Source organism: Plecotus auritus, assembly GCF_963455305.1.
Source record: "Plecotus auritus genome assembly, chromosome: 10".
NCBI classification, from domain to species: domain Eukaryota; kingdom Metazoa; phylum Chordata; class Mammalia; order Chiroptera; family Vespertilionidae; genus Plecotus; species Plecotus auritus.
Window position 1 is genome coordinate 16132994 of NC_137785.1, and position 25650 is coordinate 16158643.

At 53.3% G+C, this 25650-nt stretch overlaps 1 protein-coding gene across 3 annotated transcripts; it reads left to right on the top strand.

The window, feature by feature from the left end:
- The first annotated feature begins 902 nt into the window (after positions 1–902).
- On the top strand, positions 903–23774 carry PHLDB3 (pleckstrin homology like domain family B member 3). Of its 3 annotated transcripts, none has more exons than XM_080644876.1 (16): positions 903–996; positions 1495–1823; positions 2608–2790; positions 2904–3041; positions 6990–7118; positions 7309–7473; positions 8338–8448; positions 8583–8666; positions 8970–9080; positions 15167–15266; positions 15413–15503; positions 15587–15674; positions 16135–16191; positions 21409–21628; positions 22319–22404; positions 23393–23774. In XM_080644876.1, exons 2-16 carry the CDS (start codon positions 1590–1592, stop codon positions 23525–23527), a joined length of 1932 nt encoding a protein of 643 aa, XP_080501002.1. In that variant the 5' UTR covers positions 903–996; positions 1495–1589; the 3' UTR covers positions 23528–23774. The 3 variants fall into 3 exon arrangements, with proteins under 3 accessions (XP_080501002.1, XP_080501000.1, XP_080501001.1); XM_080644874.1 differs by lacking the exon at positions 903–996 and adding an exon at positions 1147–1279; XM_080644875.1 differs by lacking the exons at positions 903–996; positions 8583–8666 and adding an exon at positions 1147–1279.
- The last annotated feature ends 1876 nt before the right edge of the window (positions 23775–25650 follow it).

Genomic DNA, 25650 nt, shown 5'->3' on the forward strand with positions numbered 1-25650 from the left:
CTAGGCCCCCAGAGTACCAGGATAGCCACGCCCTGGCCTCCATAGCTGCCACACCCACCACCCTGGCCTCCCGAGAAGTTTCCATCACAGATACAGCATAGAATCTTGGGAGGTGAGGATGAGTGTGAACTATTATTGTCACTATCACGTGGAATGACCTTCCAGGCACTTCCTGGCTTGGAGTGACCGTATGCCTAATGCTTGAGACCACGGACCTTCCAGAGAACCTATCTGGCGCTGACATTAACAACGTGTATAGACTTTGGGTCCACTTGTGCCTCTCAGCCTCAGTTTCCCAACTATAACGTGGAGACAGACATCTCTTCCTCACTAGGTTGCTGTGAGGGCGAAATTAAATTAACATAACGTGTGTAAAGTTTTAGCACAGCTCCTGACGTCCAATAACACTTTCTCACACACCAGTTATTTTCCTGTTTTTGCCCAGAGAGGAAAGGGTCTGGCCCATGCACCTTTAACCTCTCTCTTCCACCCCATAGCAAAGTGGGGGGGGGGGGCACACTTCCCCCTGTTTCTGGGCGGGTCTCTGACTCAGCTCAGGGCACCCCCTACCCTTGCCCAGCTCCCCAAACCGGTCAGGGCCCTTTTAAAGGGCTCATTAGAGGGGAGAGGCCTCTATCTGCATTCCCTTCTTCCTTTCAGGATTCCCAGGGCCTGGGCACTAGGGAGGCATTTATACAAATGTGACCAAGTCACCTGGCCCTCCCAGGGGCAGGAATGGGGGCGCTGGAGGCAGGCTGGGGGGTCACGATGCTGGGTTTTCCAAGGGCGGAGCCGGGATGCCCGGATGCTGTGGCTGCGGGCGGGGCAAGCTGGTCGCTCCCTCCTCCCTCAGGAGCTGTTGGACCTGTTGTGCCCCCCCCACTTCCGGGGAGGGAGACAGAGCAGCCTCTCTCCTCCCTCTTCCCAGCCACCTGTTTCGCAGGCAGTAACAACAGCGCCCAGAGTGCAGAGGGGAGCGCGCCGAATCCTGAGCGGGTGAGGGGGTCGGGGTTGCCGGGCAGCAGGGGGCTGGAGACTTGGCTTCCTGGGTCTGCGGGGGTGGAGGAGGCTGGAGTTCGGGAATCTAGTTCCAGGAGGAGCTGAGAACTCAGACTCCTGAGAGAGGGAGACTAGGAGCCCCGACTCCTGGGTCCCTGGATGAGATGGCATGGGCGCCACTCTCTACATTGGGGTCAGAGCGAAGTCTACGAGGTTCCGGAGAGCAGGGGACGGGAGCCCGGACTCCTGAGTCCCCGAGGGAGAAGGAGATGGGGTCGCTGTAAGGTCCAGGGCTGGCGGGGTGGGAGGCTGCTGGGAGGGTCCAAGGCGCCACACCTGATAGAAGGGAGAAACCCATAGGGGGCGAGCTAGGACCCGGACTCAAATTTCGGTCTCGCCTCCGGGGGCGTGGCGCCCTAGGAGCCCGCGAATCCCGCCTCTTAAAACTCCAAGCCACGCTCCCGGAATGCTCAGTCGCATCCTTTGATCGCTTAGGTCTCGCCTGCTTGGAGCTCCTGGGCCCCGCCCCCACGGCGCCAGGCCCCGCCCCCGAACGCCGGGCCCCGCCCACCCTCCGCAGTGCCAGGGCCATGGGGACGCCGAGCAGCCCCCAGGAAGGGACTCCGCCGCCGCCGGTCCCAGAACACGATGTGAAGATTCAACCGCAGGGCGTATCCCAGCCCCGGGAGCACCCCAAGGGCCCCCGCCAGCTGGAGGCTCCCGAGGTCCTGGCGGAGCTTCCGAGCGGCCGAGGAGCTGAGCAGCAGGCGGAAGAAGAGGAAGAAGTGGGAGAAGGCAGCAGCACCGAGAGCAGCCGGGACGCGGTGAGGGACCGGGAGGGCGGGACCTCGGGGGACCCGGCAGGTGACAGTGGCAGCCAGAGACCGGTATGGAGAGACCAGATAGACAGAGATCGGAGACAGCGAGAGCCCCAGAGATATGAAACTCCTGAGAGACTCAGACCGAGGGGAAGACAGACCCCTAGAGACCAGATGGACAGAGACCCAGGGACGGGGAGACTGAGAGACAGAGACCCCAAAGAGTCAGAGACACCGGCAGGCCAGAGAGAGAGAGAGAGAGAGTGACCCACAGACCGAGACTCAGAGAGATGGGTGTAAAGACAGAAACCCAGAAACAGGGCAGAGATGCTCAGAGAAACAAAAATAGAGACAGAAACCTTGAGAGAGGGAGATACTCCGAGGAAGAGAAGTAGCAATTCAGAGACAGAAGGTGGATACTGAGCGGGAGAGAGGAAGCCCAGAGCAATGGGGAGGGAGTGGTGGTGGTGGTGGGGGGGGGGGCGGGGGGACTCAGAGAGACCTGGGGAGAAAGAGAGATAGCCAGGCTTGACACCCAGAGAATAGGACCTGGTTAGAGAAAAACATCTTCCTTGACTTGGCTCATACCCTTTTCCGGGACTCTGGGGGGCCCCTGGGGCCTCCTCCTGGGGCCGGGTGGTCTTGGGACCTGCACCCTCCCTTGAATAAAAGTGTAGTGGCTGAATTAGGCCATTAAGACCCCCTGAGGGGTATGAGGTGGGGAATACACCTATTTAATGACTGCTGGGGTCCAGGGCTCTCCACTTGACCACACCCTCTCCTATCTCAGGGGGAGGCCCCACCTCCTGAACAGATCCCAGCCATGCCCCTCACAACCATCCAGTCTAAGGAAGGGGTGCGAGGGGTGGCGCAGCGGCTTCGAGGGCAGCAGCTGGAGGCCCTGACTCGAGTGGCCCTGATGGAGCAGCGAGTGAAGGAGCTACAGCGCCAGAGGAAGGAGCTGAGGATCGAGGTGAGGCTGCAGACTCACGGGAAGCCTCCCAGTCCTTTCCTGGGATCCAACTCCAGGCCTCCAGCCCCTCCCTCCCCAGACCTCGGGCCCCAGCCCTTGCATTCTCTTTGCAGATGGAGGTGGAGGTGGCCCTGCTGCGGGGTGAGCTGGCTGGGGAGCGCGTGGCCGCCAGGCGGGAGGAGGAGCAGCTCCGGGCGCTGCTGGAGCAGCAGGTGGACACGGAGCAGGGCAGCCGGGAGCAGCGGGAACAGGTCTGTTTGTCCTGCTGGGTCTTCGTCATCAGTTTCCCTCTTTGTCAGAAGAATATTCCTGGTGGGGGGGTCCTGGGATCAGGGGCTCCTAGGACCAGGGTTATCCCAATTCCCCAAATGGTGATACTTGGGCTGGGCGGGAGGCTGTGGTGGAACAGATGCCCCCCCTTATTTTCTCCTGCCTCCCTGACCGTGATGTTGGGGCCTCTTCCTCTGCCCCACTCTCTTTGGTCTCTTAATGGCACATTGTGGAAAACATTAAGCCAACAAGCATGGAAGAGTCAGGTGGCCGCCATATTAGGGCACTTAATAGCTTCAGCAGTGATTAACTCTCATTCCTGTTTCATCTCCCTCAATTTGCTTCCCTATCCCTAGTTTTGAAAGCCCTTCCCAGGCATCATATTATTATTACTATTATTATTATTATTATTGTTAATCCTCACCCGAGGATATTTTTTCATTGATTTTTAGGGAGAGTGGAAAAGAGAGGGAAAGACAGAAACATTCATGTGAAAGAAACATATTGATTGGTTGCCTCCTGCAGGAGCACAGACCAGGGCCTGGGCCGGGAGGAGCCTGCAACCAAGGTACATGCCCTTGACCAGAATCGAACCCGGGACCCTTTGGTCAGCAGGCCAATGCTCAATCCACTGAGCCAAACTGCTCGGGCTATTTATTTCTTTTTTTAAAATTTATTTTTATTGTTGAAAGTATTACAGATGTCCCCCCCACCTTTTTTTTTCCCCATTGACCCCCTCCATCCCGCACCCACCTCTCCCAGGCCTTTACCACACTATTGTCTGTGTCCATGGGCTATGCATATATGCATATAAGTTTCCCAGTTAACCTCTCCCCACTCCCCCAGCCCTCCACCCCACCTTCCCTCTGAGATTTGGCAGTCTGTTCCATGCTTCTGTGTCTTTGGGTCTTTTTTTTTTTTTTTTTTTTTTAAATATATTTTATTGATATTTCACAGAGAGGAAGGGAGAGGGATAGAGAGCTAGAAACATCGATGAGAGAGAAACATCGATCAGCTGCCTCCTGCACACCTCCCACTGGGGATGTGCCCGCAACCAAGGTACATGCCCTTGACCGGAATCGAACCTGGGACCCTTCAGTCCGCAGGCCGACGCTCTATCCACTGAGCCAAACTGGTTTCGGCATCTGGGTCTTTTTTGTCATCAGTTTGTTTTGTTCATTAGATTTCACATATGAGTGAGATCATGTGATACTGGCTTTCTCTGACTGACTTATTTCGCTTAGCGTAATACTCTCCAGGTCCCTCCATGCTGTCTCAAAGGGTAAGAGATCCTTCTTTTTTACTGCTGCATAGTATTGCATGGTATAAATGTGCCACACTTTTTTATCCACTCATCTGCTGATGGGCACTTGGGCTGTTTCCAGATCTTAGCTATGGTAAATTGCGCTGCTATGAACATAGGGGTGCATACATTCTTTCTGATTGGTGTTTTGAGTTTCTTAGGATGAATTCCTAGAAGTGAGATCACTGGGTCAAAGGGCAGTTCCATTTTTAATATTGTTTTATTTCCGGTTTTCATGTTTCCAGATTGTCTCAAAAATGCCACTTGGCTGTTTGAATCAGGTCCCCCAAAGGGTTGAAATGCTCTGTGCGTTGTTTCATGTCTAACCGTCCCCCCTGCTGCTGTGTTCCATGTTGTTTGCTGGAGAAACCAAGTCTCTGTCCCGTGGTCAGGATGTGGCCCGTGTCCTTTGCCGTGTTCCTCTTCCCGCAGCAGGTGGCGTCAGATTCACGTGTGCTGCGTGCCTCCCGTGTGCCGGGTCAGGGGGCGTCATCTCTTACCCTCAGTGAGCTCGCTCTGATCTCGTCCTAATAATCATTTACCTAAAGGCTTTAACATCCATGCATTGGTGGTCATGGCTTGGACTGGTTAACATTGTAACTTAGAAAATGGTAACTTGGTAATTTTATCAGTTTTTCTCTTTGCCCTTATCTTGTATGTTGTAATTTCCTTGGGCTGGGTCCAGGGTCCTCATTCACCCTCAAAAAGCCTGTATTTCTCCCAGCCCTGATTTCCCTCCTGTAATCTAGACCTGTGTCCTGCTTCTTAAGATACTGGTTCCTGGATGCACCTTACTCCCTCAGACCCAGGAGTCCAGGCCCCCAGCCCCTCCTCCCTCAGACCCAGGGGTCCAGGCCCCCAGCCCCTCCTCCCTCAGACCCAGGAGTCCAGGCCCCAGCCCCTCCTCCCTCAGACCCAGGAGTCCAGGCCCCCAGCCCCTCCTCCCTCAGACCCAGGAGTCCAGGCTCCACCCCCTCCTCCCTCAGACCCAGGAGTCCAGGCCCCCAGCCCCTCCTCCCTCAGACCCAGGAGTCCAGGCCCCACCCCCTCCTCCCTCAGACCCAGGAGTCCAGGCCCCCAGCCCCTCCCTCAGACCCAGGAGTCCAAGCCCCCAGCCCCTCCTCCCTCAAACCTAGGAGTCCAGGCCCCCAGCCACCTCCTCCCTCAGACCCAGGAGTCCAGGCCCCCAGCCCCTCCTCCCTCAGACCCAGGAGTCCAGGCCCCCAGCCCCTCCTCCCTCAGACCCAGGAGTCCAGGCCCCCAGCCCCTCCTCCCTCAGACCCAGGAGTCCAGGCTCCCAGCCCCTCCTCCCTCAGACCCAGGAGTCCAGGCCCCCAGCCCCTCCTCCCTCAGACCCAGGAGCCCAGGCCCCCAGCCCCTCCTCCCTCAGACCCAGGAGTCTTGGCCCTTCTCAGTCACCATAACCAAAGCTGACCTCAGCAACTACCTTTACTACATTGTCCCTATCTCACCCTCCCTTCAGTCAGTCACCAGGCCAGAGTCCTGGACCTTGCTCTGCACACCTCCCTATCGTTCACACCCAAGCCTATCAATCAACATGTCCTGTCCTTGCTGTTCCCTGATCCTCTCTCTCTAGTCTGTGTCCTCTGCAGCCCTACTGCGCAGGCCCAGTGTAGGTCTCCTCTTCATTCTTGGAGGACTCATGAAGGAGCTGGTGTCAACCCCTTGAACCCATCTCCCAGAGATCCTTTCGATCCTTCCACGGCTCCCCGTTGCCCCAAGATTAAGGCTCCTTGGCCTGGTTGGCCAGACTGCACATGAGCTGTGCCCGCCTTTTCACTGTGGTCTCCCACGTGCTCACTGTCTCTACCCCACCACATCTGCCTCCCCGACCGGAGTTTGCCCCTAAACTTCCCATACTTTTCCACTTCATGGTGCATTCGCCACATGCTGTTCCCTCTGCCCAAAATGCCCCTCCAGCCCCCTGTAGCTCCCCAGGTCTTTAAATGCTCTCTAATTTTCGAGGCTCACCTTAAAATCCTTACATCCAGGAAACTTTGGGTTACCCCAAAATAATTGCCCCGCCCCCTGGGTTCCGACAGTCTCTGCATTTCATGGCCCTCATTGTCTCAGGCGGTAACTGGTGGTGTCCCCCCCTGGAGCCCAGGGACCAGGTCTCATCCCCCCTCTGGGTCCCAGTATCAGTCACCCATCATGGATATGTTTTGCATTCATTCATTTCTTTTTTTAAAATATATTTTATTGATTTTTTACAGAGAGAAAGAGAGAGGGATAGAGAGCTAGAAATATCGATGAGAGAGAAACATCGACCAGCTGCCTCCTGCACACCTCCCACCGGGGATGTGCCCGCAACCAAGGTACATGTCCTTGACCGGAATCGAACCTGGGACCTTTCAGTCCGCAGGCCGACGCTCTATCCACTGAGCCAAACCGGTTAGGGCTCATTCATTTCTTGAATGGCTGTTTGAATGATGCCTACTCTGGGTAGGCCAGTACAAGAGTGAACCAGACACACGGGGTCCTGCCCTCACGGAGCCGTCCCCAGGCAGGGAGGGGTCTGAGGTCCAGCCAGCCTGGCCCTTGCTGGCCTCCGTGTCTGTCCCTTGTGCTCAGGGGAAGACTAAAAGCCTGGCTTTTCTTTCAGGAGCAGAGGCGGCTGAGCCAGGAGAGGGAGCGCGTGGAGGGTCTTCGTCAGAGACTTCGGGAAGCCCAGGGGCGGCTGGACTCACAGCCAGAGGACCAGCGTGAGCGGCTTCTGCAGGGCGTGCAGGAGGTCAGGGCCCCGTGGACCTTCCAGGTCCCTCCCGCCTTAAGACCTAGAAGTACAGGCCTTCAGTACCCTCCTCCCCAGAGCCCCCCAACGCCCAGGACTCAAGTCTGGGTGCTCCTTGACCAGGAGTCCTGGCCCAGCCCCTTCCTCTCCTGAGCCTGGGGGTCCAGCCCTTTTTCGTTTCTGCCCACAGATTAGGGAACAGCTGGATGTGGCCCAGCGTGCCTATGAGGACCTGGAGTTCCAGCAGCTGGAGCGGGAGAGCCGGCGGGAGGAGGAGGATCATCGGGACAGCCCTGGCGTTTGGGTGCCGGACCCCAAGATCCAGGAGCTTCAGGCCAGCGTGGCACAGCACAGGGTGAGCTGGGCTGGACTAGCCTGCCTCCCTCACGTCACCCGCTGGCTTTTCCACTCCGTTTCGGGCCCTTTCTCTGTTTCCTGCCTGTGTCACTTCGCAGCAGTAACAATAGCTGCTGTTTATTGAGCATTTACTGTGTGCCTGCACAGTAACATTTCATGGGCATTTAGTCATCGAATCCTTACAACAACCCTAGGCGGCAAAGCTTATTTCCCCCATTTTATAAATGAAGAAACTGAGGTTTAGGGTATTCATGTCATCTTTTCCAAGGTCACTTTGTTTGTCAAGGATAGAGCTGGGATTTGAACCTACTCGGTCTTCCCCACTACACTCTGTGCCTGTCAAACCCCAGTCCCAAAAGACCTCCCACCAGTCCTTTCTGGGAGAGTCACGTTCTGAAAGCAGCGTGTCTGTTTCTACTTAACACAAAGATCCCTGCAGTTTTGGATGGCCGAGTTCTCCGCCCCTCGGTCTGGGTGTCTTTCCTGTCTCTCTCTTTGCCTTTCCTCTGTCTCACACAGCTCTGTCCGCCTCGGTGCTGTTTCTGCGTCCTCTTTCTCTGCATCTCTGCCTCTTGGGATCTGTCTGGGTCCTCCTTCCTGTATCTCTTCCGGTTTGTTTTCTGTTTGTCCCTTTCTCTCTCTGGCGACTCTCCCTGGGTCTCAGTGTCCCTTGGTCTCTCTGTGTATCAAATCCTCCATCCCCTCTCTGGACACCCCCAAGGGAAGAAGGCACCAGGGAGCTTAACTCTGAGTCCCCCCAGCCCCTCCCAGGTCCCAGGGTCTCTGTTATGGGGTGGTTCTGTGGGAGCCGCTGGGGACGCTTGGGGCAGCTGAGTGACGAGGGCCCTGGGGGGTCCTGCAGCACCGGATTCAGGTGTTGGAGGAGCAGCTGAAGTCGCTGGGAGAACAGATGGCAGCTGAGAGCCGGGGGCTGAGCCAGAAGAAGGAGGAGGCCCTTCAGGCCCTGACACAAGTAGGTGGCCCCCAGTCCACCTGCCCTGCTGCCCCCTGCCCCCCTCCCCGGGGCATCCCATCGCCTCCCTGAGGCTGGGATGGCCCATTCTGCCTCGGAGGTGTGGCAGCCTGTGATGTGTTGCCTTCCCCCAGGAACGGAGCCGACTGCTTGAGCTGAATTGCTTTCAGGGAAGCCCTGGGGGAGACTTCTCTGAGCCCAACCAGGCCCTCACTAAGGTATGGGGAGGTCATGCACCTGTCAGCCCCTCCTCCCTCACACCCCTCCTCCCTCGGGATCCAGGACTCTGGGCCTCTAATCCCCTTTCCCCGTGGGCCTCAGGAATTTGGGTCCCCAGCTCCTCACTCATGTGGGGAGACTGGACAGCAAGCCCACATTCCAGCCCTCCTGTGACTTTGGGCCTTTGTTCTTTCCATTGAGAAATGGGCTGGTGCTGGAGAAATTGGCCAGAGCTCCCTGGAACTGTGGGTCCCCTGTGATCCCTCCAGCTCCTGCTCATCGTCACCCTCTCTCTCCCACAGCTCCTGTTCACGCAGAAGACAGACCACCAGCTGCTGGTGCTCCAGGACCCTGCTGCGCACAGGGCTGCCTCCACCTCTTCCTGCCTCTTCTCTGTTCACAGCTCCTTGCAGGTGCCGCCCATCCCCCTCCCCCCCAATCCCACTGGACACTGTGTCTTTAGAACTCCCACTGTGGTTTTCTCTGCCACGGGGGCCAGAAAAGGTTGATCAAGGGGAGTTTCTAGTTTTAGTTTTATCAGACTCCAGCTTTATTTATTTATTTTTTCCTTCTGCCTAACCCCCATCTCTCCCCTGGAGAAATGGGAACATGTATGTGCACCCAGGAGTACATTTTATTTTCTATTATTTAAAAAAAAAAAACATTTTTCATTGATTTTTTAGAGGAAGGAAGGGAGAGGGAGAGAGAGAAACATTGATTGGCTGCCTCTCACACGCCCAGCCACCAGGGATTGAGCCCGAAACCCAGGCATGTGCCCTGACGGGAATCGAACCAGTGACCCCTTCAGTGCTCGGGACGATGCTCAACCAACTGAGCCACACCGGCCAGGGCTGGAATAAAGTTTAAAAGCATCAGAACAGGACATATTGATAAGAAGGCCTCCTTTCCCCACCCCAGAAGCAGCACAACTTCTTGTTTCTTGAGTGTCCTTCCTTCCAGATCTTCTTCTTCTTTTTAAAAAATATATTTTTATTGATTTCAGAGAGGAAGGGAGAGGGAGAGAGAGAGAAACATCAATGATAACAGGGAATCATTGATTGGCTGCCTCCTGCATACCCCCTACTGGGGATTGAGCTCGCAACCGGGGCATATGCCCTTGACCGGAATCCCGGGACCCTTCAGTCCAGAGGCCGACGCTCTATCCACTGAGCCAAACCAGCTAGGGCCTTCTGGATCTTCTTAGACGTGGGAGTCCCACCTTATTAATGGGACAAAGATTTTTGAATGGGTTGCTACTGATTTTTTAATGAAATAGAGTAGGCGGTGGTGGAGTGTGGTGTGTGAGGTGGGTGAACGTTAGGTGTCAGTAGTTTTGTTTGCGTTGTGTGGATATGGAGTTGTGGTAAGCACTAGAAATTGGTAGCTCTTGTTATATCATGTAAAACTGTGCAGGAATGTGTGTCTTAGCGACGAAGTTGGCTTTTATTTTATAACTTAATACTCTATTATGGAGACTGTTTTCCACTGATGAATTTAGAGATGACTCACCATTGTTAATGACTGATAACAACAATATAAACAATAACAGCAATAGTAATGGCAACTAATGTTGACTGAGTCTTTATCGTGTGCCAGACACTGTTTTAAATGCTTCACATGATTCACTTGGTCTTGCAAAAACTCTAAGAACCAGGTTCTTAGATCCATTTTAGAGGTGAAGACACGGGGGCAGAGCGGTGACTTACTTGACTAGCTGGCATGTGACAGGGCTGGGATTCGAACCGGGCGGGGCTCTCTGTTTTCAGAGCCTGCGCTCTCACCCACCCTGGGCCTCCCTGCGGAAACAATTCTATTATGTCTCTCTCTCTTTTAATCCCCACCCCAGGATATGTTTTTATTTATTTTAGAGAGAGAGGAAGAGAGAGAGAAACATTAATATGAGAAACACTGATCAACTGCATGTCCTCTCCTCCCAACCCCCTGATGCCCGGGACGGGGATAGAGCTCACAACCCTTTGGTATGCGAGATATGCTCCAACCAGCTCCAACAACTGAGCCATGGGGCCAGGGCTGTCTCTCTCTCTCTCTCTTTTTTTTTTTTTTCGAGTTTAGAGAGAGAGAAGGGAGAGAGAGAGAAACATTGATATGAGAGTCACATCGGCGCCCTGGACAGGGCTAGGGAGCACAGACCAATGCTAACCACTGAGCCAAACTGGTCAGGGCAAGGCAGTGTTTATTTTTATTTATTTATTTGTTTATTTATTTATTTTTACATATATATTTTATTGATTTTTTACAGAGAGGAAGGGAGAGGGATAGAGAGTTAGAAACATCGATGAGAGAGAAGCATCGATCAGCTGCCTCCTGCACACTCCCTACTGGGTATGTGCCTGCAACCAAGGTACATGCCCTTGACCGGAATCAAACCTGGGACCCTTGAGTCCACAGGCAGACGCTCTATCCACTGAGCCAAACCAGTCAGGGCAAGGCAGTGTTTATTAAAATACATTTCATTTTCAAAATTGAGCTATCAGCTGTTCAAGTGTGTATACATTTTTGGGGGGACACCCTGTATATAATAAAAATATACTGTTTCATTGTGTGCCCAGAAGAACCCCCAAAAGTAGGTCCTATTAACTGGGCCAAGGGTGAGCAGATAACGTCTGGGAAATTAACTTTGCAGATAGTTTCCGTGGAAGCCTGATAAAGGTGGAGTATCAGCTGGGTTGCCAGGCAACCGACTTAGAGTAAATAGGGCCCTTCTTAGTAAATTGCTTATCTATAAATACTTCCCCGGAAGTTGTGTCCATTCCTATGGAGTTGTTTCCTGAGTTATTGGCCCCTGTGGACAAGAAGTTTCTAAGGCCAGGTGGGCCCTGTACCTGCTGAAAGGATCTCATACCCACCTTGCCCCTGGGTGTTTGGCGGGGTGAGAGGGGGGGGCCAGGCCAGGCACTCTTCTATGTGCTTTGCACGAGGTCACTCGTTTAACCCTTGCATCAGCCACAGCGGGCAATGGGTCGTCGCCCACTTTACAAAAGGGAAGTCTAGCCTGAGAAGAGAGGTGGCCTGCCAAAGTCACACGCCCAGTGAGTGGCAGAGCCGGGTTTGAGCCACGTCTGTCGGTTTCCACGGCCTGTGCCTTTTGGATGACTAGTGCTTCTAGGAATCCTTCAGGATCCAGTGGGCACCGTGGTCAGCACTGGTTCAGAGGGAGCAACTGGGGGCTGCAGGGCACAGCAGAGTCCAGGGACTGTTTCCTTACTCAGCAGGTAAACCTACACAAATAGATAAATGAATGTGTGAGTCAGCAGGGTGCTTCTCCTTGCCCCTTCTCTCTCACTCCAAGTGCTGTTAGATCCGCAAATTCCACCCGGTCTTTCCAGGATCATGTGATGTCTGAGGACTGCCTCTGCTTGGGTTCAGATACCTGTCCTACCACTTCCCAGCTGGCTGGACTTAGACCCGTCTCTGTGCCTCAGTTCACTTCACTGAAAAATGGGAATAATAACAGCACCCACTGGTTAATGGTTAAAGGCTTAGCGTGGCCGAAACCGGTTTGGCTCAGTGGATAGAGCGTCGGCCTACGGACTGAAGGGTCCCGGGTTCGATTCCGGTCAAGGGCATGTACCTTGGTTGCGGGCACATCCTCGGTAGGGGGTGTGCAGGAGGCAGCTGATCGATGTTTCTCGCTCATTGATGTTTCTAGCTCTCTGTCCCTCTCCCTTCCTCTCTGTAAAAAATCAATAAAATATATTAAAAAAAATAGTTTTAAAGGCTTAGCGTGGTGCCTGGCACAAAGTAGATGCTCAGTGAATGTGGGCTGCTGGTACTCTCATTCCAATTACAGTGATTGGTAGTATAATTATGAGCATCATTCTTCTATCCACTTCCACCCTCATCTCTGGTTTTTGTGACCCTATGCTGGCTTCCTGCTTCCTCACTGATGTCTCATCTTATGTTTTGTCTCCCAATAATCTATCCCCACACAGCAGTCTTCCGACGTCAATCCTCCCCATCAAATGCCCTCAGTTGCCCCCGGGGCCTCCTCACCTTGGTCTGCCAGCCCCTGCATGGTCTGCCCCTGTCCACCTCTCCCCACTCTCCCCAATCCTGGGTTCAGCTGCAGGAGCACTGACCAGCCAATACCTGTTCCTGTCTCAGAACCTTTGCACTTGGCCCATTCTCCCCTGGCCAACTCTTATCCTTGGACCTTGGGTCAGTGTCCAGAAAGTTGGAAGGTGACCCTCTTTTAATCCTAACGGGAGGGTATGGTTATTGATTTTAGAGAGAGGAAGAAAGAGAGAAACATCACTGTGAGAGAAATAACCATGTGAGAGAGCAACCTCGATCACTTGCCTCCCATACACGCCCCTGCTGGGGGTCGAACCCACAACCTTTTTTGGTGTACTGGGGCGACACTCTAACCTACTGAGCCACACTGCAGAGCCAGGTTGCACTTAATTGTCATGTTTATTCATTTATTTAAATATGTTTTTATTTATCTTATTTATTTATCTTATTTTATTGTTAATCCTCACCTGAGGTTATATTTTTCCATTGATTTTATTAAAAAATATTTTTATTGATTTCAGAGAGGAAGGTAGAGGGAGAGAGAGATAGAAACATCAATGATGAGAGAATCATTGATTGGCTGCCTCCTGCACACCTCCCACTGGGGATCGAGCCCACAACCTGGGCATGTGTACCTGACTGGGAATTGAACCCTGACCTTCTGGTTCATAGGTTGACACTCAACCACTGAGCCAGGCAGGCTGGGATCCATTTATGTTTAGACATAGTGGAAAGGAAGGGGAGAGACAGAGAGAGAAACATTGATGTGAGACACATGGATTGGTTGCTTCCTGCAGCACCCCGACCAGGGCCGGGGATTGAGCCTGGGCCCTTCAGTTTGAGGGCTGACTCTCCAACCACTGAGCCAAATCTGCTAGGGCTTTATTGATTTCAAAGAGAGAGGAAAGGAGAGGGAGAGAGAGAGAGAAACATCAACTGCCTCCTGCACACCCCCTCCCCCCCTTTCCCCCCCCGCTGGGGATTGAGCCTGCAACCCAGGCATATGCCCTGACTTACTTATTTTTTTTAAAGCGAACATTCTCCTCATTCAAAGTTCAAAGGGCATGGGAGGTTATGCAGAGAAAAAGCTCTTCCACTATTATTTCCATCCATTCAGGTCATATGCTGGGGACGGCTGGGGTGACCAATTTCTGTGTCTTCTTGGAGATGTTTGTGTTTACACATTCTGTCATGTATGCACTCTCCCCCTCTTTGTGTGTAGATATGTCTTCACCCTGCTCTATGCTTTTTTTGTTGTTGGTAATCCTCCCCCGAGGATATTTTTCCATTGATTTTTAGGGAGAGTGGAAGAGAGAGGGAAAGACAGAGAGAAACACTGATGTGAGAGAGACACATCGGTTGTTTGCCTCCTGCATGTGCCCCGACCAGGGCCTGTCCAGGGAGAAGCCTGCAACCTAGGTACATGCCCTTGACCGGAATCGAATCTGGGACCCTTCGGTCTGCAGTTCGATACTCTACCTGCCGAGCCAAACCGGCTAGGGCCTGCTCTATGCTTTTATCTTGGGGATTATTTTCTCTCTGGATATAAAGAGCATCCCCCCGTTTACTATATAGACTGCAGACTTTTCCATGGTGAGGAAGATCCCTGGTTTATTTTCCCTGCCCCCTCTGTGGGCCCTGTGTCGGTCTCCAGGCTTCTGAGGGGAATAACCTTGAACTCAGGTCATTTTGCATATGTATGAGTATGTCCATATGATATAATCCTACAAGTGGAACTGGAGATCAAAGATTTATGCATTTGTCATTAAAAAAAAAATAGAAGAGCCTTAACCGGTTTGGCTCAGTGGACAGAGCATCGGCCTGCGGACTGAAGGGTCCCAGGTTCGATTCCGGTCAAGGGCATGTACCTTGGTTGCGGGCACATCCCCAGTAGAAGGTGTGCAGGAGGCGGCTGATTGATGTTTCTCTCTCATCGATGTTTCTAACTCTCTATCCCTCTCCCTTCCTCTCTGTAAAAAATCAATAAAATATATTAAAAAAATAAAAGAGCCAAATTGGCCTCCATAAAGGTTGTTCCAGTAGAACCCCTTCCTCCCCCTGCCCCCTAATTTGTGCGAGAGTGTCTGGGTTTCCCACATGCCCACACACAGTGGGTTTTTTCTTTATAGTTTTATCAAAATGTAATAAACCATACAATTCACCCAGTTAAAAAGTATAATTCAGTGGCTTTTAGTATATTCAGAGTTGTGCAACCATCACAACTTTAGGGCATGTCCATCACCCCTCAGCTCCCTCTCTTCCCCAGGTCCCTGGCAACCACTAACCTACTTCCTGTCTACGGAGTTGCCCATTCTGGACATTACGCCGTGTGGTCCTCAGACTGGTCGCTCACTCAGCATCATGGGCAGGGGAGCTTTTTGATCTGTGCCAGTTAGATGGTGGTTTTACTCATCAGTCAGTCCTCTGACTTCCGGTTGAGATTGAGCGTTTTGTGTGTTTTCAGGGTTCCATCGGCCTCCAAAGGAATGGAAGCTTGTCCCGGAAGAGGGGAGAGAGATTGAGCCAGAGGGGATCCCCCCGACCTCTGTCCCTCCATTGTACTGGTGAGGACCCCCTATCCCGGCATACCCTCCCCCCGTTCCTGCAGCACAGGATAGAGGAACTTGGGCTTGGATGCCAGTTGGGGCGGAAGTGGAGGGAGTGGACAAGGGAGAATCCCAGCCTCCTAGCCCCACCTCTTCTCGCCCAGGACCCCTGGAGGCCTCAGCCCTCCCACCAGCAGCAGGAGACCCTGGGAGACACCCACTCTATCAGGTGCTGAACTGCGGCTCTGGGAATAGGTGAGACATCCGGAGAAGGTGGGAAGGTGGGGGAAGAGGCAGGGCCGCTGTAACCTGCCCCGGCCTCTGTCCCCTCCTCCTAGCTGTGGGGCGCTCTACCCAGACATCGCCCGCATGGAGCGGCTCCTGCAGCAGGCCATGGCGGAGCGGGAGCGGCTGCTCAAGGCCAGGGTGAGACCCCAGACCCTCCTGCTTAGGGTCAGGAGATTCAGCCCCACCTCCTCCCTCAGACCCAGGAGTCCAGGCCCCCAGCCCCTCCTCCCTCAGACCCAGGAGTCCAGGCCCCAGTCCCTCCTCCCTCAGACCCAGGGGTCCAGGCCCCAGCCCCTCTTCCCTCAGACGCAGGGGTCCAGGCCCCAGCCCCTCCTCCCTCAGACCCAGGAGTCCAGGCCCCCAGCCCCTCCTCCCTCAGACCAGGAGTCCAGGCCCCAGCCCCTCCTCCCTCAGACCCAGGGGTCCAGGCCCCAGCCCCTCCTCCCTCAGACCCAGGGGTCCAGGCCCCAGCCCCTCCTCCCTCAGACCCAGGGGTCCAGGCCCCCAGCCCCTCCTCTCTCAGACCCAGGAGTCCAGTACATTTCCCCCCCAGATCTTATTGGTTAGTATCATCATTGACTCCTTCCTGAACCCACAGGAAGGAACAAGAAGGACCACAGAAGGTTCCTCAGGTCCCGCTGTTCCTGCCATCATGGTCAGTCTCCTGCCCTCGCCCCACCTGTCCCCTGCTCCTTTCCGCCCCCTGCCCTCTGCCCTTTCTTACCTCACCCTTTCCTCCCAGTGGCACAGAAACGTTTCCTGGGCTTGGCAAGGGAAGGGGAACTAAAAAGACGTAGCTTCCGTCCCATGGTGATTGTCTGTGCCCACAGCACGTTCTTGGGCAACATGCTCCACTTCCCTGTACCTCAGTTTCCTCTTCCGTAAGTGGGTGACAGTGTCAGCAGGTACTACCGAATGAGGGCAACTACATCCGGGGCTTTTAAAAATCATTTAACAGTTTGTGTTTTTTTTGTTTATTTTTGGTTCTTTTAAAGTACTTTTATTATAGAACTACTCAGGCATATGCAAAAGTAGAGAGAATAAACCCCGAGATGCCCACCACGCGGCTTCAGTGATGATCAGGACTGAGTCTTGTTTTAGTTGTCAGCTTTGTTTACGGATCCCACACCGACTTCACGCTCTGCAGTGGACTATCTTACATCAAATTGCAGATATCCTATCATTTCACCCATTCCTCACCGCGTATCTCCAATATATAAGTATTTTTTAACATAAAAATTCCACTGTCGTACCTTATCAAGACTATTAATTCTGTGACATCCTAATACCTGGTCCATATTCACATTTCCCTAGTTGTCTCCAAAATATCACAGGGACTGTGGTTATTTAAATCTGGATCCAAACAAAGCCCTCACAATACACTTTTTAAATGTCTCAAATCGTTGAGATTAAAAGTCCTCCCTTTCCACTTTTGTTTTAATCCTCACTTGAGGCTATGTTCTTTTATTGATTCTAGAGAAAGAGGAAGGTGGGGGAGAGAGAGAGAAACAGTAGTGTGAGAGAAACATTGATCAGTTTCCTCCTGCACACGCCTTGACTGGAATCGAACCTGTAACCTAGGCATATGCCCTGACCCGGAATCAAACCCATAACCTTTTGGTGTATGGGATGACACTCCAACCAACTGAGCCACTCAGCCAGGGCCCCACTTTTAAAACACACACACACACACACACACACACACACACACACACACACCCTGAGTGGCCAGATTATGATGATCTCTGAACACATAATAATCTGGCCACTCAGTGTATATCCTATGTAATAAAAGGCTAATATGCAAATTGTCCCCTCGACCAGGGGTTCGACCAGCAGGCAGGCCGGCCAACCGCCCATGTCCCCTCCCCCTAGCCAGGCTGGCCAGACCCCCCCCCCCATGCACGAATTCATGCACCGGGCCTCTAATATTCATGCACCAGTGCATTCAGAGATCATAATAATCTGGCCACTCAGTGTATATATATATTTATTGACTGCAGAGAGGAAGGGAGAGGGAGAGAGAGAGAGAGAAACATCAATGATGAGAGAGATCGTTGATCGTCTGCCTCCTGCATGCTCCCTACTGGGGATTGAGCCCACAACCCAGTTCATGTGCCCTGACTGGGAATCAAACCGTGACCTCCTGGTTCACAGGTCGATGCGCAACCACTGAGCCACAACAGCTGTGCCCCACTTTTTTTGTTGTTGTTTGTTAATCCTCACCTAAGGATATTTTTCCATTGATTTTGAGAGAGAGTGGAAGGGAGGGGGAGAGACAGAGAGAAACCTCGATGTGAGAGACACATCGATTGGTTGCCTCCCACAGGGGCCCCCACCCGGGCCGGGATGGGGTCTGTGACTGAGGTATATACGCTTGACCGGAATTGAACCCAGGACCCTTCAGTCTGTGGACCGACGCTCTATCCACTGAGCCAACCTGGCTAGGGCCCCACTTTTTTTTTTAAATGCCATCTTTTCATGGGAAATAATCGAGTCATTTATCTTGTAGAGTTTCTCACACTCTGGATTTAGCTGCGAGGCTCCATATTAAAATGATATTTTCGCCTCTGCATTAATACATTTCTGTTGTAAAGAACGCGACAGGGCGGGAAAGTGAAGATCACCCTCCAGCCCTCCTCTCATTGCGGCTCCGGAGGCGCACATGTTTTCTGTGGTTAAAAGCCTTGGAGTTTTCCTACACTTTCCCACGTGCCCTGCTGAAGCCATGTGTTGTGAACTTATTTTTCTTGGAAATGAGCACGTCGCTCCCAGCCTGCTTTTTGCTTCCCCACCACGGGTGCTTTCCTTACTCATTTCTCCTCCGCGGAGGGGGTGCCTGCCGTGAAGTGGGCCCGGGTGGCAGCAGTGACCAAAGTGATAACCCCCGCCCTCGGGGAAGCTGGCATTTCTTGGGAGGGACAGACAGGAAGCTGCATCAGTCAGTAAAGTAAGGTGCTGTTACAGAAGACCGGAGAAGGCCAAGCGACGCTTAGAGAAAGGGAGTTACGTTTTAATTATGCGCAGGCCCAGAGAAAAAATGTGCCTTTCAAATTCTGAGCCCCCCAACAGGGAGGAAACTTTTTCTATTTATATCTTTTCTAGCTCTTTGTCTCCCAAATTTGGAATGAGACTTCCGGGCCTTCTGAGAAAGAGGTCCTGTGTGCTGGGAAGGGGCGATGAGACCATATCTCAAGGCCTGGCCTGGCGCCAGCACTGACAACTCTGTCTGGGGCATAGTTTATGGCCTCTCTGGAATGGGAGTAGTCTTATTTTCCTTATTACTTAAGCAAGCAAGCGTTTACAGAAGCCAAAATAGCAGGGTTAAAATTTCAAACAGCAGTTTTTATGTAAGATGTATGCTTCAGTGCATGTTGGGCTGATAAGAGCCAGGGAGTAGATAGAGCCCGAGGGGTGGCAGAGCCGTCCCGCTGTCGGGCACAAGCTCCAGCTCATTAAAAATGAAGCGCCCTCTTCGTGGCAGCATCACTTATTAACTAGTGCGTCCCCGGGTTTGCACCCAAGAGGAGAATCACCGGGTGGGAGGGAGAGCCTGACAGAAGCAGCCCCCGGAGGAGAGTGCTGGTAACCCTGAGGTTCAGGTCAGGGAAACAGGCTCTGAGAGGGGCAGGAGTTCTGTGGGGGTGAACAGGTGGCAGGGGGGGAGGCGGGAGTCCAGAGGCCATCCCGCTCTCCTGGATCAGGGCCGACTCCACCACGTCCTACCTGGGTGAGTCACCTCCTTTCTAAAGGCTCAGTTTTCTCATCTGTCAAACGGGGACAGTAATGGGTGGTTTGGGAGAGGAAACGAGGCGATGGCTGTGATCACTCAGTACAGTGCTGGGCGCACTGGGGGGCCTTCCGTATGCATTGGTGACCTGTAGTATGACTGCGTGGATTTGGCGATATGACCCGTATGCTTCCAGGCCCCAGTGGGTGTCCTTTTAACGGTCTCTGCCCCTCCTGTGCATTCTCTCTGCTTCTCTTCATTTCCCCGTTCTTCTCCTGCTCGTTTCCCCTGTCTCCCTCCTATGGGTCTCATCTGTTTCTCACCCCTTCTTGCTCGGGCTTCGCTTTAGTCTTCTCAGCCCTCGATACTCAAAGTGTGGTCTGTGGACCAACAGCATTAGCGTTCCTGGGGCTTGTGAGACGTGCAGAACCTCACCCCACCCCAGACCCCCCTTGGAGTGACTGAGTCTGAGCTTGCATGTTAACAAACGCCCCCGCGGTGCTGCTTACCCAGAGCCTCAGGACTACAGGGTCACTTCATTCTTTGCAGGGGTCATTCGGGAAGAGTAGGTCTGATGGGCTGGGCCTGGGAACAGTAGAAACTTTCAGGGCCTTAATTTAATTCTTCTGCCCTTCTGGCCACCGGAGATGACCACTGCCTGGGAGTCCCATCTTGGTCAGCTCTGGCTGTGTGACGTGAGCTCGGTGACAACCTCTCTGAGTCTTGGTTTCCATTTCTTTAAAATGGGGATAAAACCCTGGACAAGTAGTTCAGTTAGTGAGAGCATCATCCCAGTACACCAAGGTTGTGGGTTTGATCCCCAGGTAGGGCACATACAAGAATCACTGACGAATGCATAAATAAGGGGAACAACAAATCTATGTTTCTCTTCCTCTCTCTCTAAAAAAACAAAGCAGAAATGGGGATGATAATGTGCTTATTTTACCCCCCAGAGGGTTTGAGTGGGAAGAGGAGTTACACCTACAAAGTGCTCAGCATAGGGAATAGTCACTAATTTAATCACAGCAACAATAATAATGGAATCCGTGCTCTCGTTTATTGGTCACTTGCTGTTTGGTCCCTGGTTAACGGGCGGAATATGAGGGTCCCCCTGTGGAGACCCTCACCTCTCTGACATGCTTTTGGTGTTTCAGGGTGAGCTGTTAGGTCTTGAAACCCTGGGTTCTGGTCCCAGCTCTGCCCCCTAAGCTCTGGGTGATTTCAGGTAGATTTCTTCATCTCTGTACCCCAGTTTGCTCATCTGTAATATGGGACGCATAGTAGCTCTGTCCCAGGGGTGACAGTGGAGAGTCAAGGAGTTGATGCTGGTAAATCTCTGGCAGTTTCATAGTCAATAAATGTAGCTGTCAGCTTCATCATTATGATTGTCATTTAAAAAATATATATTTTTATTGATTGATTTAAAATTTTTTTTTAATATATATTTTATTGATATTTTACAGAGAGGAAGGGAGAGGGATAGAGAGTTAGAAACATCGATGAGAGAGAAACATCGATCAGCCGCCTCCTGCATACCTCCCACTGGGGATGTGCCCGCCACCAAGGTACATGCCCTTGACCGGAATTGAACCTGGGACCCTTCAGTCCGCAGGCCGACGCTCTATCCACTGAGCCAAACCGGTTTCGGCTTATTGATTGATTTTAGAGAGAGGAAGGGAGAGAGAGAGAAACATCAATTTGTTGTCCCACTTATTTTTTAAAAATATATTTTTATTGATTTCAGAGAGGAGGGGAGAGGGAGAGAGAGATAGAAACATCAATGATGAGAGAGAATCATCACTAGGTGCCTCCTAACCGCCCCCTACTAGGGATCAAGCCAGAAACCCAGGCATGTGCCCCGACTGGGAATTTGAGCCGTGACCTCCTGGTTCATAGGTCAATGCTCAACCACTGAGCCACACTGGCTGGGCTCATTGGTTGATTCTTGTATGTGCTCTGACCCGGGATCAAAGCCGCCACCTGGCGTATGGGGACCACATTCTAACCAACTGGTCACTGTTAATAATACTGTTTAAAGGCTGTAACAGGCCTTGCGTGTGTGCAGCTGTGACCAGCTTCCGTGGGCTCTAGGCTTCAGGACCCCCTCCTGACCCTATGCTGCCTCCTTCTCTTCTTTCCCAGGCCCCGCCCACACTCCCACCCCGCCCTCCTGGCCCACGGGTCTTGGATCTCCGGCAGCACCTGGAACGCTGGGGCCACAACCCCGAAAACTGCCCACACGTCCAGGTGTCTGGGGGCTCCTGCCGTGGGGCCCTGGTGAAGATGGGTGGCCGCATCAAGACCTGGAGGAAGCGGTGGTTCTGCTTTGACCGCCAGGCTCGCCGTCTGGCCTACTACTCCGGTAAACCCAGCCTGGCCGCTGTGGGCCCCAGGGCCCTGAGACAGCACACTCCGGGGCCTTCCCCCCAGACACCTAGGGGTCCCAGCCCCCATCTCCCCCTCTCTTTTAGACCCATGGGTCTGGATCCCCAGGACTCAGGAGTCTAGACCCCCACTCCCCACTTCCCCCAGGGCCCAGGAATTTGGTCCCTACTTCTTCCTAACCCACCACAACTCAGGAATCTGGGCTCCCACCGCCCCTTTCCCCCAGGATCCAGGAGTCCAGATCTCCACGCTCTTCTTCCTCCTATAGAAAGCCTGCCTCAGTCACATGGATAGCAGTTTTGTACAATTCTGGCTCCCAGACCCCATTTTCCTAAGATACCCAGGAGGAGTCAGACCCACATTTTCCGTGCCCCCTCCCTCCCCACTCCATCACCAGGAGTCCACGCCCCTCTCGCTTTTTCTGTAGGGGAACCAATGAAGCTGACCTCTCCTTGGGTGTCAGGGACCAAGGCATTGAGGGACCTGGGATTCCAAACCCATTCGATAGTCTTGTCTGGCCTCCACACCAGTTTCCCATTTAGCATCAACATTCATTCACCCTCCAACTCTAGACTTGGGCCCAGTGACCCCCACCCTGCCCAACACACACACACACACACACACACACACACCTCACTAAATGTTTCTTCCCACCTCCCTCTGTCAGATAAAGAAGAGTCCAAGCTCAAAGGCGTCATCTACTTCCAGGCCATCGAGGAAGTCTATTATGACCACCTACGCTGTGCTTTCAAGGTGAAGTCCCCGCTTGCTCCTACCCTGCCCTGGTCTGAGCCCCTGCAGTCAGGCCTTAGCTAGTTCCCGGGAAAGGCCCTCCACAGATGGGGTACTCCATCCAGAAAGGGATCAACAGGTCATTTCACTGCAGGGGCCAAACGTTAAGCGTGCAGTCTCTGGCTCTCAGCCACTGTTACGCTTCTTGGAGCAAAAGATTTAGAGCAAAAATTTGGCAAACTCTGATGCAAAGCTGGAGATACATGAATGAAGACGGCAGGGTGAGGGCTGGGGCAGCCTGGGAGCGTCTAGAGGAGACAGTGGCTCCAGCTCCGGTCCGAAGTTGCCCAATGGGAATGGGCCCCGTGTCACATCAATTCTTTTTCCCCCTAGAGGACTCAGGAATTCAGACTTTTAGGGCAGTGCGGAGCCACCAGTTTAAATGTTGGCAATTGGCACAGTGTTTAGAAATGGGTGGGGAAGGCCGCCAGTTGGGACATCAGGGAAGTGACTTAACTTCCTTTCGCCAGCCTTAGTTTTCTCAACTGCAAAATGAGCACACTTCAGTCCATTTCCTCAGGGGTCAGAGGGTTAAAGACAGGTGATGGATGCAAGGGATTTACTGAATTCGGGTTTGGCAAGTAAGAACTCAGTGAATGGGTTGTAGAACACACCGACTTTCCCCAGTTACAAACCAGGGAGACCTACATTTTGGAGAGGGGAAATCTGAATGCTTAGATTTCTAATATAAGAACAGTTAGGCTGGGGGGGGGGGGGAGGAACATGGGATTCCCCCTTTTAAATTCCTTTCTCCCCAAATTCTAAGCCCCTTAGATGTGTTAATTCATCTACTCCTAACCCAATGAGGTAGGCAGCATTATTTAGGAAGGCAGATGGGAAAACAGAGTCTAGAAAACTTGTCCAATGCCACGCAGCCTGTATAAGTCCCAAGGCTGGGATTCCAACACGCATGTTCTCTTAACCACCTCCACTCCACCGCTTATCCCAGAGCCCCAACCCTCGCCTGACTTTCTGCGTCAAAACCTACGAACGCCTGTTCTACATGGTGGCACCCAGCCCCGAGGCCATGCGTATTTGGATGGACGTCATCGTGACCGCGGCTGATGAGAACCACGTCCCCTGAGCTGAGCGGCACCACCCCCCTTGGGGGGGACGGCCAGCGAGGCCCCGCCCCTTTGGAACTCAGCTGGGAATGCTGCAGGCGCTGCGCTCTGCTGGCCTGAGCCGCGCTGTTCTTTCTGGGCTGCAGGTGCCTTCCCCCAGGACGGGAAGCCAGCCCTGGGGCCCTGTCCCGGGCACGAGGGAGATTGCGGGGGCGCGGGAAGGAACTATTTATTGGTGCTCCTGTGATACCGAATTAAACACGGAGGAAAAATTGGTGGTGGTTTTTTCCAATCCAGGCATTTGTGCCCCTCGGCCCTTTAGGCAGGACATCCGAGTTATAGGTCCCTCTGAGAGCCAAGTATCCCACAGCCGATTCTCCCCTCTTTGAAAACTGAGGCTTTCAACTAAGGTCAGGCTGGACGAGGGGCGGGGAGGAGCATGGGTTCTTAACCTGTGGGATTTTTTTTTTTTTTTTGTGGTTCCACCTGCTTCCACCCTTTTGGATTTGACTGAGCTCTTGGCCATGACTAGGAGCTCCTAGGCTCCTGCCCTCGGGCTTTGGCACATGCTGTTCCCTCTGCCCTGCCCTAACCAGCTAGCTCCTCATTCTCCAGGTGTTAGTTGGGAAGCTGGTCCTGACCGCCCAGGCTGGGTCAGGCACCCCTTGGAGCTCCCCTGTCCCATCCCTGCACACCTAGGTTATCCCTGGTGATGGATTTATGTCCTTCTAGCCTGGGAGCTGCATGAGGGCAGAGCCAGGGCTATCCTGGTCCTTGCTGTGTCCCCAGCACCATGGGGCACATTTCATTCCATGAAAGTGAAACAAAACGAAACAAAAAACCCAACTTCCCTTTCACCCCTTGGTCTTTGTGTATACTGTTGCTTTTGCTTAGACAGCTGTCCCCACTCCACCCAATTTCCACTCATCCTTTCAGTTTTAGCTCAGATGTTTCCTTCTCCAGGGAGCCCTCCCTGATTCTCGTGGCTGAGTCAGATGCTTCCTCTGGGCTTCCCATCCCAGCTCTGATCACTCATCACAGCCGTGGCTGCTCCGGGTCATCACTGCTGAGGAGTGTCTCCGTGCTGGATGGGGGCACCAGAAGGCAAGGACGGGCTGTCTCGGTCACTGCTGAGTCTCTGATGCACAGCAAAGGGCCTAGCGCAAACTAGGTGTTGAGGGAATGTCTAATGGTTGAATAAATTGATGGGAAAGAGATGCTGAGACTGGGACAGTGGGGAACAAGGCAGACATAGAACTCTATGCTTTAGGTCTGACCCCAGGTGTCCCCTCCTCCAAGAAGCTCTTCCTGCTCCCTGGGCTGCATCAAGGGTCTATTCTGGGCTTCCACAGTCCCCCAGGCTCCCCCACAGTGACCACTCCAGACTGTCACTGTGTGGAGACAGTCTCCTCTCGTCCCCTCCCCCCACTCCCCCCCCCCCCCCCCCAACTCTGGAACGAGGCATTCAGTCTGGTTTCCATCTCAGGACCTGGGTTTCCTGTTTGTCCTGTCCCAGGATTCCTTGAGGATCCAGAATTGGTACTTCTGAGTTCCAGGAATGCTGGCAGCCTAGTCCCCAGGCCCTCAGTGACCCCAGGTGGCCCTTAAGCCCTACCTCCAGGTGGGAGACATCTGCATTTTTGGGTCAATTCATCCCCCAGCCCCTCTGCCTATGGCACGTACTGGGCCAGCTTCGTGGCATGTGACCCGTGTGGCTGACAGGTCCCCGTCAGCCCTCCTGAGAAGAGCCCTCTCAGGATTAATGCTCTGTGGTTGCTGTTTGGAAAGTCTTAATTTTGTATTTGAATTTGTGTTTTGTACGTGAAGTCTGAAGGGATGTGAAGCCCGAGTTGGGGGGATTGGAGCCTCGGCTCCATCTCCCACCTTCCCCGAACGGGTTCAGTCTGCCTTTCCTTCCCTGCCCCTCCCTGTGACCACTGCCACCCTCTAGCTCCGGCAGGGCCTGGGTGTGCATGGGAAGCTCAGGGTCAGGAACTTGTGCCTGATGGCATCTCAGGGTGGGACGTGCAAAGGGCAGCTGGTGGAAGGAGGACCCACAGCCAGGTTGCTCTAGTTGTGGGGCAGGGTCTCGACATCTGTGAGGGTCTGTGCTCACCCCACAAGTAACCCTGTGCCCAAGGGA